The sequence below is a fragment of the Miniopterus natalensis genome, chromosome 2 (genome assembly GCF_054644295.1).
Source record: "Miniopterus natalensis isolate mMinNat1 chromosome 2, mMinNat1.hap1, whole genome shotgun sequence".
NCBI lineage: Eukaryota > Metazoa > Chordata > Mammalia > Chiroptera > Miniopteridae > Miniopterus > Miniopterus natalensis.
In genome coordinates, this window is record NC_142082.1 from 141,336,088 (window position 1) to 141,350,461 (window position 14,374).

At 41.9% G+C, this 14,374-nt stretch overlaps 1 protein-coding gene across 1 annotated transcript in view; it reads right to left on the reverse strand.

The window, feature by feature from the left end:
- Nucleotides 1-14,374, reverse strand: part of SLC4A8 (solute carrier family 4 member 8) — a 71,477-nt gene that overhangs the window by 22,165 nt on the left and 34,938 nt on the right. The window contains exons 12-18 of the mRNA XM_016201303.2: nucleotides 10,717-10,891; nucleotides 9,979-10,112; nucleotides 8,780-9,025; nucleotides 7,426-7,531; nucleotides 6,645-6,806; nucleotides 4,392-4,505; nucleotides 560-721 (exon numbers count right to left, since the gene is read on the reverse strand). Of these exons, the coding sequence (XP_016056789.2) occupies nucleotides 560-721; nucleotides 4,392-4,505; nucleotides 6,645-6,806; nucleotides 7,426-7,531; nucleotides 8,780-9,025; nucleotides 9,979-10,112; nucleotides 10,717-10,891 (1,099 nt within the window). The remainder of the gene's footprint in view (nucleotides 1-559; nucleotides 722-4,391; nucleotides 4,506-6,644; nucleotides 6,807-7,425; nucleotides 7,532-8,779; nucleotides 9,026-9,978; nucleotides 10,113-10,716; nucleotides 10,892-14,374) is intronic.

Below are 14,374 nucleotides of genomic sequence, written 5' to 3' on the forward strand. Positions count from 1 at the left end.
TATTCTAGATGGTAGACACTATAGAGGTTGAAGATAAATACTCTTATTGGGTTCCTATAAACACCCCCTGGATCCTTGTCAAATTTGCATGTTGCCTACTATAAGTGAGGAAAGAACAAAGATGAACACATGAAGCCTCTCACTAATACATGCACTGGAACCAACCCTACATCTGTAGGATCCTTGGGCTTAAGGGTCAGTCTGGAAACCCCAGTAATGGACAACAGTGGGAGAATACCTGCCTCTAGGAAACAGTGGGCCAAGCCCTGACCTGAACCTCAGGAAGGTAGTCCTGACCCAGAGCATGTGGCTACATAAGGATCACTAGTACTCTGCTTTCCCCATAGGTTTGAATGGAGAGTAATGGAGCCCAAGCTTCTTTTGCATCATACCATCATGCTCCACTCTAGGGATTAGAAACCCCTAGAAACCTCTCATGAGCTCCTTCCATGACTTTTTCATCCAGGTTCTACAGTTCCTGATTTAAATGGGTTTACCCTAATTTTTTTTTAATGTAACAGGATGCCATTAATCCTTCTAGGTCATAATATCTTGTTACCTTGAGTTTGTGTTCCTTCCTGTTAATGATAACAGCTGTGATCTGCTGGTCCATGAATATTAAGATAGTGCAGAGTAGAGCTGGGATAATTGCAGCTATCACAGTCCACCAGGGATTGGGGCCAATGGGACTAATAATCCACCCTCGATCATCCCTTGTTGGCTAAAGGAAAAAACAAGATCTTATTTTTGTATTTTAACTATAGTTATTAAAGCAAAACAGATTAAACTGAATCATAATATCCACAATTATGTTTATTCCTGAGTGAAAATGCTTTAAAAAAAAAAAAGTCATGAAATACAGCAACTTTTTTTTTCTTTTAGTGCAAGCTCTATCTATTTGAAAGACAGATTTTTACACATTTCCCTTGTCCAGTTATCTTCACCTGCATGCATATATGCTTCCTTATCTTCAGTTACACTCAAGGCATGCTACATGATTCTATTTAAAGCCAGCCTATCCAGTTCTGCACCTGACTCCCTGTCCTCATACTTACTTAAGAACTTCTTTCATTTTGCTACACTCTTGGTTCTTTAATTTTTCCTTTAACCAAAGCACTCCACTCAAATATAATTATTTTATAATGTCTCATATTTAAAGAAAACTCCCATCTGCTCCTCATGCATACTCCAGACACTATCCCATCATTGTGTTCTATTCTATAATACTATAGTGTATAGCAACTCCTTTGGAAATCTATCACCTTGCTCAGAGTCAAGCTTCAATTATCAACTTCTTATGAAATATTCATTAGTTCTTCATTTCCTTCTTCTGCTCTCCAAACCCTTATGTATAGAGAAAGCAACTTTATCTCAACATTAGCCCAAACAAAATATAATTAACAAAATTTGTTGTCCAATGTAATTTAATAACTTCTAAAGATAAATATAAATAATTTTGACTCTCTTCCTCCTGAAGCCATATAGTGTATGTCTACAGGACAAATAAAGGCAAAGTAGAGCCAGCTGCACGGAATCTTATGGGCTTAGCTTGGATTGGTTTAGGGGCCTTCTCCCATCAGCACTGAAACAGGGGCCCAGGCACTGAAGACTTGGGAGAGGAACCTAAGACTGCTGAACCCGGGTACTTGTTTAATCCAGGACCCTTCCAATGCCCCTCTAAGACCACACTGTTCATAAATCTTATTTGAGTGTTCATGATATACCTAAATTCTCCTAGGTCCTCAACCTCTGTCTCCCATGTCCAAAGCAGTCTGAGGAAGAAAAGTTCCACTTGTTTGGCAAGCAGCGAATGAGTATAAAGGCCCAGGATACAAGCTGGCCCAGAACTCAAACTCAACAAACAAAGCCATGGCTGTTATATCCAAAGTATTTGTTTCCATATTGGTCATGACTCTAGGATTCAAAGACTCTTCAATAATGTCACCAAGTCCCAAATAATGAATGGGTTAGGTTTTGAATGTTTACAGAATCTTTGTCTCCTTAGTAACAATGTTCTAAGTGGCAATTAAATTGTCAAGCCAACACAAAAACTGATTAAACCCTGACTGACATTAAGCCATTAGTAATAATACTAGCCTTCAGATTGGGTCTTGGTCACTGGGGTCCATGTGGAGTAACAGGGAAGGAAAGAAGTAAGACAATTTCTTCTCTGCTTCCTGAAAGCAAGGCCTGCCAATGAACATTTTCTTTGACATTCTCCCATTTCCCTTTCTCATCCGTCCCATCTATCTCCCAGAGACCTTCTTCCCAGATGTCCCAGGAATTCAGTGCCTTCTGACTATCTTAAGCCTACCCATCAGGGACAGGTTAATGCTCCCAAATTACTTATTTTTACACAAAATCCATTCCTCCTGCAGGGTTGACCTGAGCTAGGTATTAGAGGGAGAGCTGAATGCACTCATTCACACAAAGGTAAGAATGACATATTCTTGGAGGTATTACATTTTTAAAGAGAGTGTTGTTGTTTTTAATCCATGAATTTCTAACTGGTGGCATTTTCAGCAAATTTACCAAAATATAATACAAAAATGTTAGGCCTACTTTAGGAAAAGAGAGAAAGGGAAGACAAAGGCCATTTATAAGTCAAAGACTGCCTTTATTCCTGTCTTCCTTCTCCTTCCCAGCCTCTCTTATCCTCGCATTAAATGATTATTTTCCGGTGACTGAGTATAGCCAGCTTTTCTCTCCTCTCCACCGTGTAGGGATCTATGGAGCTGAGCTCAGCCTTTCCATCTTCTCTGTTTACTCAGTGTCCCCAAACAGAACTGAAGTCCCACATATTGATCATTTATTTTACTTTTTATATAGGTTTCTGGAAAAATATTATGGATTATAGAGAGTTATATAAACAATGAAATAAGGTTAAAGACATGTCATGGTTACTCTGGCAGGAGCCCTACACTCTGGATGGGGACCCGTGGCCAGCTCACCTCTTCACCTGGCAAGATTCTTTAGGGTAGGGGCCAAGTCCTACATTTAGCTTTCTCACCCTTTCCAGTGTCCTCATACAACAAATGGGCACCATATTTGAGACTCCATAAACCTGGCTATCACTGTTTGCCCCTACCCTGGTGATTCCCTGAGACCCCACCCCACCAAACTTATGGGCCGACCCAAGCTGCTTCCGGTGCCTTTTCTATATGAACAGTCTGTCTTGGCTTATGCTTCAGGCTTTCCCAAAATCTCTCAAACAGCCTCTGGCTCAGCATGCCCATACTTCTTGCTAAGTGGCCCCAGGCCCAGCACTAGCAGCAGCCAGCCATGGTTCACAGCTTGGTCTCTCCTGGGCACCTCCAAGCCCAGCATAAGTAGCAGAGAAGATAAGAATAATCCAACCCAGCTGGCGTGGCTCAGTTGGTTGAGCATCATCCTATGATCTAGGAGATCTCGGTACAATTCCCGGTCAAGGGCACATGCCCAGGTTTCGGGCTCGACCCCCAGCAGGGGGAGTGCAGGAGGCAGCTGATCAATGATTTTCTCTCATCATTGATGTTTTTCTCTCTCTCCCTCTCCCTTTCTCTTTCTGAAACCAATTAAAAAAAAATTTTTTTTTTTAAAAAGGAAACACACTCATAGATACAGAGAACATTTTGACAGCTACCAGATGGGGGAGGCGTTGGGAGGATGGGTGAAAAAGGTGAAGGGATTAAGAAGTAGAAATTGGTTGTTACAGAATAGTCATGGGGATGTAAAGTACAGCATAGAGAATATAGTTAATAATATTCTAATAATTATGTATGGTGTCAGATGGGTATGAGATTTATCAGGATGATCACTTAGTAAATTATATAATGTCTAATTACTGGGATATATACCTGAAACTAATATTGTATGTCAACAGTAATTGAAAAATAAAAAATGAACAAAATAAACTGACGAACAAAATAGATCCAGAGACATGGAACAGACTGACAAATCTCAGAGGGATGGGGGGGAGGGGGGAGGAGCTAAACCAAAGAACTTATATGCACATATGGATAACCTATGGACATAGACAATAGTGCTCTAGGCCTGGGGGGGGGGGGGGGGAAGGTGGTCAATGAGGGGGATGTCTGTAATACTTTCAATATAGATAATATAGATAAATTTAAAAATTAAGTAATTTTTAAAAATAAAATAGTTAAGTGGCATTAATGATAGTAAACAATACTTTTTGTTCATTAAGTGAACTGGGGCTTGTCCCTTTCTGACCTAAACTTAGCCAGCCTAGAAAGCCCACTTTTGGGAATAGTAAGGCACAAAGGGCAAGGCTCACAGGCAGAGGGCTGCAAAACTCGTGGCACAGGGTCGGAAAGAGGCCTTTGAACTTAACTCTGAACCCGAATCTGTGAAACTACATGAGGGTACCAAGTACCCAAAAATCTGTTTACCTTGAACACACTGGGAACTTGAAGTTTTGGTGATGGAACTCCAATCAAAAAATCAATAACCACCATTGTGAAGATTGTGAGGAAAACAGCAAAGTCACTCACCATGGAGCGTACCTGGCATGCAAAGGAATTAGAAAAGTGTTTTAGTAGGTTGAATACAGTAGAAGAGAATTTAATATTGTAAAAGGTTTAAAAATCCTCCGAGAATGCTTTAATTTTATACTTGAATTAATACAAGCATATTTAAACAACAGGAGTATGTTAATATGCCCAAGTTAATGCCTCCACCAAAGCCCTGAAATGGTTGTTCAGTTCAATGAGTTAAAAACCCAAAAGGCCTTCTTGGCCTATGAGGCCCACACACACATCATTACGTCTCTGACCCTAGCTCCTATGCTCTCCCACTTGTTCACTCTGCTCTAGCACACAGACCTCACTGTTTTTTCTTAAACATGCCAGACTCACTCCCACCTGAGTCGCTGAACTTGTTCATCCCTCTACCTCAAATGTTTTTTCTCCAGTAATCTCTTGGGTCACTCCTTTACCTTCTTTATGTTCACTCAAATAACACCTTCTCCATGAGATCTTCTCTGAAGACCCTACTTAAAATCGGTTGCCACCCGCTACCCCAGCACTTTCTATACTCCTTTCCTGCTTTATTTTTCTCCATAGCACTTATCACCATTTTGTTCTAAGAGGACTAGCCCACTTTATAATTTAGTGTAGCTAAATACAATACCTCTGAAATGCTCAGTGCCTGTCTTAAGCTGAACTTGCAACAGAGATAGAGCAAAATATATCTCAAACACGTTTAACATCACTAATACCTGAACCTGACTTTGCTTTCCTTTGAAATCTGAGCTTTCCAGCTCCCCCTCCCTGATTTTGTTAGTTCTCCTCTGAATGCTACATAAATTCTCTGAACATGTAGCTGTCCCTGCCATGAAGCCCGTCTTGACATTCCTGGGGCCCAGTGGCTCTTCTCTCCTCTGAACTCCTATGGCACTTTACACCCCAGGCTGGTACCCAACTCTTCACTACTGTCTCATAAGGACCTGGTTGTTGCATGTTTCCACTTCTTATCCAGTGGCAGAGACCAGGTTTTTTTGTTTTGTTTTTTAATCCTCACTCAAGGATATTTTTTCTATTGCTTTTCAGAGAGAGTGGGGGGGGGGGGAGAGGGAGAGAGAAAAACATTGATGTGAGAGAGACACATTAATTGGTCACTTCCTGCTCGCATGCCAATCAGGGCCAGGGATTGAGCCTACAACAGCGGTGCATGCCCTTGGCCAGAATCGAATCCATGGGCCAATACTCTAACCACTGAGCCAAACTGGCCAGGGTACAGAGACCTGGTTTTAAACTTCTTTTGCATCCCCCATAGCACTTAGTAGTAGTACACAACTGAGCAAGTAGTACATAACTGCCACTTGCTCACTATTTGTCCAGACTGGAAACGACCCAGAGCGCATCCAGTATGTGCCTCCTTAACTATTGTGTAGGCCACTGAAGTCTAAGTATGTGTTTTAGTCACGTATGTGTGTACAGTAAATATTCAATCAACTGAGCCCATCCCCCATTCATACATCCTGCTCTGCAAATGTGCCTGACTGAAACCTCACTTACAGAAAAACCACCAATTCCGCCTGATTCAAGCACCTTTTCAAAGCAATGGCCCCTTCAGTTACTCTACATTTGGCCTATAATTCTGTCCTACCATAACTGGTCACGACAAACAGTGCCATCTGCATCAGAGAAACATTGCTGAGGCTTCAAACGGTCATGCAAACTAAGTCAGGAGCGTTCTCACTGCTGCAGTCAATGTGACCAGTGATTTCATAAGCTAACACAAGAGCCATCCCTGGGAGGAGACTTTGGGATCCCCTACATATCCAAAGCAGTCATCCCAATTAACTATATTAAGGAGCCAGCTGTAACTGCTGCATTCTGGAAATAAAACTTAATAGCATTCTAGATATGAGACTTAATAGCTTTTAGAGAATACTACTCCACCTTAAACTTACCTGGGACTTTTAAATAAAAAAGCTTTTATGTATTAACTCCTCATTCCACATCAGCCCCTATCTATGAAAGGGGCTGCTGGACACTAGAAGAAGAGATGCTACAGTGGGGCTCATCAGACATTTAGAGCTCTCCACTGCCACCCAACTTAGCGAGCAGCCTGGAGGCTGAGAAGAGGCTCTGTTATATTAGAATTCTAACACAAAAGAAATGTATGAACATGCTACCTACTCTGGTTGGGAAATAGCGGCTTGTCTTAAATGTCTTTAAAGTGCTTGAGAGGATGAAGGTGGTGAAGAAGAGAATGCAGGACCAAAAGAGCACATCGGGAGTATAGGGTCCATGATGGCCACACGCAGATCCTGTGAACTCTCCATGCATCTCCTGGCATTCCTGGAGAAATAAACATTCTGGGTAATGAAAAGCAGGCAGGACGGAATATCTCGCAGCTGCCTTCTGAGCCCACTACTCATGGTTACTGGGGAGCACAAGCTGCCAGCACCACTAACCTCCATGCAGTTGTGGGGCTCTCACTTGCACAGGCCCCTTCCAGGCAGAGTGACTACTTATGGTCTAAGCAAAGACATTTTTGAAAATGAAACCAGAAATCAGAACTGTCTCAAGCCAACATGAGGTTCTAAGAGGGCTCTAGCAATTTGTATTATTTTTATTACAGAGGACTTCTGGATTTGAATGTTCTTCAAGCTCGATAAAACCTGAATCTGCTCCCCAACCCTGCCTGGATTCATCCCCACATATCCTTAGTGCAGGGTCACTGGGTAGGGGGGATCTATTGCATGTGGGAGAGAAAAGAGAGAGAATATTATTTTCCCTTTATGTACAAGAGAATTTTGAAGGGGGGGGAAAGTCAGTTTAAGAATAGTTTAAAAGAATAAAAATGCTTTATTTTTGTAAATGCCAGAGCTTGCTAAAGGGCTTCCCACTTCTACCTAGAAGACCCCTTGTACCTGGTAGTCACAATGCTAGGCCAAATGGCAGCTCCCAGACTTACAGTAACAGTCAGGTTAGCCCAGTGGACTTCTGTTGTCACGATGTTATGGTCTTTCCAATACTGTAGTGTGTGATTGTTTGGATTCTCTGGGACAGTACACCTGCAGCTAGAGGGGAAAAAAAGATTCCTGAGGAAAGCAGTCAACTATTCAATGAATAGTTTTAGCCATGACTGGGCTAAAGGCCCTAGCATCAGAGCCTTCCTTGCTTCTTTGCCCACTTCAGATCCCTGAGGTTGGTCCTATTGGTTGAGGCCCATCTGTAGGCCCAACCACATCCCAATTTTTCAGTCAATCACTAATAAAGATGGACTCAAATCAGTGTGTGGGTCTTGGATTCGACTGTACTGACAACCAAGTTTAGCATCTGATGCACCCAAAATGAGCCCTGGTGGTTTCTTACTTAGTTTCTATCTCTTGGGCTCTTCCTGTGGAATTCCGTCTGCATAGCAAGGAGGACATGATAACCCACTCAGCTCTCAACAGCTTCCTCTAAACCTGGATGTCTTGCTCCCTATACCCCTATCACATTCTTGCTCTAAAATTCAGAGTCTCCTGGAATTGTGATGTAAGTTCTTCCTGACACTGAGTCATCCCTGGTAAGCCACTACCTTAGCCATTCCCTGGCTTCCCAGGCTGCTTCTATCTAAATCGGACCAGACCAGATTTGTCCCACTGGCTACCATGCTGCCTCCCAGTCCCAGCATGCTTCATGCCTGAAATGGCCCCATGTAGATTCAAATGATATAGCCATTCCCACCAACTTAATTTCACCTGAGAATTTAATGAGCATGCCTTCTAATAGCATGAACAGATTAAAATTCAAAAAGATCTCAACAGTTTATAAAATAAGAGGAAATCAACAAGATGAAAAGTAATAGGGAAAGCTATAAAGTCCTACATTTAGGTATAAAAAAATCAATTTCAAACTTGGAAGCAACATAGTGTCCTTAGTTGAAATCTAGATAAGTAAATAGATTTCTAGATATCTTGATAACACGGTCCCAGGGTCTCACAGTCCTTACAAAAGTTCTTCCCAAGAACTAATCTGAATTCTCCCACTACATTTGCAGCCTATTTTTATCTCAATGCCTGGAACCAAAAGACATGCTTGGGAGCATTTCTCAAGTCCCATCTGAGTTTCACTCTTAGTCTGTCCTCTCCATCATCAATTTTGACTGTTCTCCTCTGGCAGCCCCCAAAGTCTCCACATCCATACCTGAGCTCTGTTTCACAAAGGGCCAAGACAGTTCCATAACAGAAGCTGTAAGCACTGCCTGACATATTACATTAGTCATTAAACTCAGATCCTTTGCTCAATTTTTTTAAAAAAAGACCAGCAGAAAGCATACTTACTAATACAAGCTAAGATGGTCCAGTTGGCTATGCATGTGGATGGGGTAGGTCTCTGCCAGGTGAATCAGCTTTTCGATTGCTTCATAGATGAAAATAATGCAAATCAGGGAGGCAAATGCTTCTTCAGTGAAGCGAGTAATGTAGCAGACAAGGGAACTGGCATCGGTTGCCACAAGGACAATACATAGGAAGGCGGTCCACAGTCCAATACAAGCACGCAAGGAAAGGTATGAAAGAGCGTAGTCTCTGAAACAAGACCAACATTCATCAAAAAGCATGGCTGAATGGCATTAAAAGACAAAGGGTCAGAAACATTGTTAATTCATCTCATATTATCTATACCAGTATTGCAGCCCAATTTCCCCTTATTCTGACTGCACTGCATTTTTAAATGCTGCCCTGGAACAGTTGTGACAAAGATCTGCTTCATGGATGGTACCTGCTATAGCAAGGACATGAAAAGTGGAGAATTGCACCCCCCATTTCTGCTGTTAATGTCCAACGTAATAAGATCTTATTCTTGCAGTTAAGAAAAAAAAGAGCTGGCTAGCCCTTGTTCCATGTGCTCCTATTTCTACTACAAAATTTTTTTAAAAAATAGTCTATTAAAAAATCAGTTCTAGGAAAAGTAGGGAAATGAGGGCACTGCTGAGCACCCACCACTGGCAACCAGAAAACAAGTTTAAAACAGACTTGAAGTGGAAACAGGGGAGTTTAAATTAGCGAGGGAAAGTTTTTTTAAAGATAAAGATTTCAATAATGGCTGAGGGACAGTAATAAAGCTCTTTAAGACTTGGAGATCTGTGCCCTGGCCAGTGTGGCTCAGTTGGTTGGAGCATCGTCCCATACGCCAAAGGTTGCCATATGTATTCCTGGTCAGGGCACATACCTAGGTAGCCAGTGGGAGGGGCGTATGAGAAGCACCAATCGATGTTTCTTTCTCCCTTTCCCTTCCCCTCTCTCTAAAATCAGTAAATACATATCCTCCAATGAGGATTGAAGGAAAAAAAAAATTAGATCTGCTGTTTCAGGTATGGTACCACCTGGAGGCAGGACAACAGACCAAATGATGTTCTTTCTTCAGGTTTTTACCATCCAGAATGATATTTACCTACTTATACTCATCTGGGACCCTGACATTAAACCCTAACAGCACAATAACACATCCAGTTCGAGTTTTCAAAAACCAAGTGTCTTACTTGCAGAATTTGAACAAAATCTTTTCAAACACAAGCACGGGCCCAGTGCTTCCCAGGATGGTGAGAGCCTGTCCCGCAAATAAGGAATAGGCAATCCCAGTCATGGAGGCTCCAAACAAAGATTCAATTGCACTCTGAGAGGAAAAAAAAGATCATTATTGAGTCCACAGCCCATCTGCAATGAGTGATGTGGGCTTATGTACGTCTCTGACTTAGCTCTCATGTGTGCCCTGACGAATCATTTGCTTGTATTTCATCTTAGCAAGAGTGATATGTACACACTGTCTAATACTCCTGTAAATGGTATCACTTTGATAATTCAGAAGCTCAAATCCATCCACATATGATTCCTTAACTAAGTCCTGTTCTGCAGTGACTCACTTCAGTATTTAATAGATATAGAAAGCACATTGATACCATTCACACTACAAGCTGTCATACAAAGTCACCTAAACCTTGTTTTCAAATGACATTAATATATCATTTTCTATCCCTGGAGCAACAGGCAATTCAACTGGGCAATCAGCTACTGAAATTGATATTCAAGCAGAAGTGAGTCTGTTCTAAAGGAAAAACTGTGTTGCTGTGTAGTATGAAGTCAGAATACATAGTAATTCAATAGAAAGACTCCAGTCTCCTTAGTCCTAGCCCAGGCAATTTCTCCCTCAGTGGACTTGGCAGCCACCACAATATTTTAAGTTTTCTTTGGGACCATTAAGAGTGGTTAAAAGTTCTTACTATGCGTCCCTCAGTGGCTTCTCCAAGTAAACCCCCAAAGGTGATGACAGGTGACATGCAGGCACAGTACAGGAACAGAAAGGAGGCCAAACACTGTAAGCTGAGCGCATCCCGGTAGTCACTCCAGTACCAGGGGGTCTTCCGCTTAATGTCCAGCACCAAGCCCCCAAAGAGCCTGTGGAAACACAGAAGACAGGCCTCTAGCACAGTCCCTCTTCTACAGAACCATCATTTAAAGGCACTTCAAATGTCCTCTGTACTGAGGTAATACTTTGGTTTTAATTTGACCCCAAGTACAAGAGATCTGTCTGGGTCAGAACAGATTCTATTTGCAACCAAGGGCATGAATTTAAATGATGATTCCAAGCATAAAAAGAATTAATTTAGGTGTGCATATTACCCACTCAATAGAAAGTGCCAAAAAATTAACATGAAGTATTAGCTTCAAACTTCAAATCTGAGTTGTCAGGAGGAAATGTGCAAAACCAAATCAAGGAATTAAAATCATTAGTTTTATTACATCTTTCCTAGATATAAAGCCTCTTTCACATGCACTTTCCTATTCTAAACAAACTATCCACCTTATGCTTGAGAAATTAGCATAATAATTCATTCATGCAGTTGACAAGTAGTAGCAGATACTTCCAAGCCAGGCACTGAGCCAGGTATTGAAGATGCAGCAGTGAGCAAGACAAACACAGCCCTTCTCTCCAGGACAAAGGTCTAGTTCAGGAGACAGGCTGTGCTGTGAGGGTGTCATGGCAGCATGTGACAGGGAGCAGCATTTCAGCAAGGGCTCAGAGAATGGACCAGGAGTTAGCCTGATGAGGCAGAGGGGCCAGCATGGATGAAACCTAGAAGTGAGAGCACATGGCAGGTTCGAGGTGCTGAAAGAGATATGGCAGGATAAGACAGTGTGAGGGGCAAATACCAATAGCTGAGGCTGGAGAAGCTAGAAAAGTAGAACCACAAAAAGCCTTGGAAACTGTCTTAAGGAATTTAAACTTTATCCTAATGGCATGTCAAGTAGCTAAAGGATTGTAAACAGGGGAGCAAATAATTAAACCTGTATTCTGGAAAGATCACTCTGGTAGAGGTGTAACTAATGGAACATGGGGAAAGACTAGAGGTAGTGGATAGGGATGAAGAGAAGCGGATTGATTCAGAGGCTAATCAGGAGTTAGAATCAACAGGACTTGGTGGCAGGACTTCAAAACCCCTCCCCACTTCCCAAGGATGAGACAGATCAAGTGCAAGATAGCCCACACCAAGGATGAGTAGCATTCCCACTCTGAGTCACTTCTAAGAGTGCAGTAACTGTACCATGGTGAAAGTTGTTCGGTGAATAACAGAAAGAGCCACTGAGCTTTCAACAGAGCAATTTGCCTGTTTTCTTCTGCAAATCAGTGGCATAGAAAAAAAGGAGGGCGGGCCGTGATAGAATGGAAACATAATAACCAAATGCAAACTTTGATTGGATCCTATGTCAAACAAATTAACTCTAAAAAGATGTTGCTAAGACAATCACAAAAAGTTGCATATGGACTGAGCAATACGCAAATTTAAAGAATTATTGTTAATTGTGTTAGATTTAATAATGGCACGATAGTTGTTTTTAAAATGTTCTTATCAAAGTATTCATACAACTCAACAAAAGGAAGACAGACAATCCAATTTTAAAATGGGCAGAGGACCTGAATAGACACTTCTCCAAAAGAGGACATACAAATGGCCAAGAGACATATGAAAAAATGTTCAAAGTCACTAATCATCAGGGAGATGCAAATTAAAACAACAATGAGGTACACCTCACACCTGCCAGAATGGCTGCTATCAACAAATCAACAAACAACAAGTGCTGGTGCGGATGTGGAGAAAAGGGAACCCTAGTATACTACTGCTGGTGGGAATGCAGACTGGTGCAGCCACTGTGGCAAACAGTACGGAGTTTCCTCAAAAAATTAGAAATGGAACTGTCATTTGACCCAGCGATCCCACTTCTAGGAATATATCCTAAGAATCCCAAAACACCAATCAGAAAGAATATATGCACCTCTATGTTCATAGCAGCATTATTCACAATAGCTAAGATCAGGAAACAGCCCAAGTGCCCATCAGTAGATGAGTGGATAAAAAAGCTGGGGACATTTATATCATGGAATACTACCCAGCTGTAAAAAAGAAGGATCTCTTATCCTTTGAGGCCCTTTGAGCATGGAAGGACCTGGAGAGTATTATGCTAAGCGAAATAAGCCAGTCAGAGAAAGACAGGTATCACATCATCTCACTTATCTTTGTAATCTAATGAACACAATAAACTGATGAATAAAATCGAACCAGTGGCATGGAAGCACATAACAGAATGACTAATCTCAGAGGGAAAGGGGGAGGGAAAGCGGGAAAAGATTAACCAAAGAAGTTACATGCATATATACACTGCCCATGAACACAGACAATAGAGTGGTGAAGGCCTGGGGCGGGGGTAGGAACCGGATGGTTGGGGACAAGAAGAAGGAAAAAAAGGGGGGACATCTGTAATACTATCAACAATAAAAATAATTTTTTTAAAAAGTGTCCTTATCAAACGAAGATACATACTGAAGTAGTTACAAGTAAAATGACACACTACCAGTGATTTGGTTTAAAATAATCTAGAAAATATAAAAATAAAACAATCAAGTTGTGAAGAAATAGGTGAAAGAAGACTGGCAAAATGTTGATAACTGTTGATGGGCACATGGGGAGGTTCATTCTACTATCCTCTCTTCCTTTTTATATGTTTGAAATTTTCTATAATAAAAAGCTTTAAAAAGCAATCTACTCTCTCATAAAAGGAAGTTTGGCCAGTCCTTCCCTTTCCTTCCTTCTCCTTTCCTTCCTTCCTTCCTTCCTTCCTTCCTTCCTTCCTTCCTTCCTTCCTTCCTTCCTTCCTTCCTTCCCTCCCTCCCTCCCTCCCTCCTTCCCTCTCTTTTTTTTAGGGGCCCAGAGGTGTACCACAAGGTCTGGGACCTGTATGCCAGGGGAGAAGGCACAACAAGCTCTCTTTCTCCATTCAAAAGCTCTCTGTCTCGTCTGGCTAGGTACAATGTGTGTGCTGGTAGACACAGGGAAGATGGTGTTCTATCATACCCACTTGCTCTTTTCCTCTGGTTTGGGTGGATACAGTTGGGATTCACCCTTTCTCAATCTATAGCAGTAACATCCCAATGTGGATCTGGGCTTAGGGAGAAAAGCAGAGCCAGTCTTGTGACCTGCTTTGGTTTTAGCCTGCCTGGCAAACCTAACTTAGGAAGGAACTATCTACAGGGTCCAACCTAGAGCACAAGAGATCTGACTCAGGGTTTGAGACCAAGGCTCCCGTTTGTAATAAAGTGTTTTTTCTTGCTTTCTTCTCTGGGTAATTCGCCCTTTAAGGAACTTATAGGCAGCTGCAATTAGTCTGGGGCAAGATTCTAGTGTTTCTGGGTTCTTGGCCAACATAGCATCTTAGCACAACATGAATATCACCTCTCAATCACCAATGCCCTTCCTCTGAAGAGTATTATTCTGAGGGAAGAATTTCCTTCTGCAATAATGAGTCTCACCCCACTTAGGCAACCAGAAATGCTGCCATGATTGGTCAGTCCCCTGGACACAGGAGGCACCTTCAGAAAGGAGT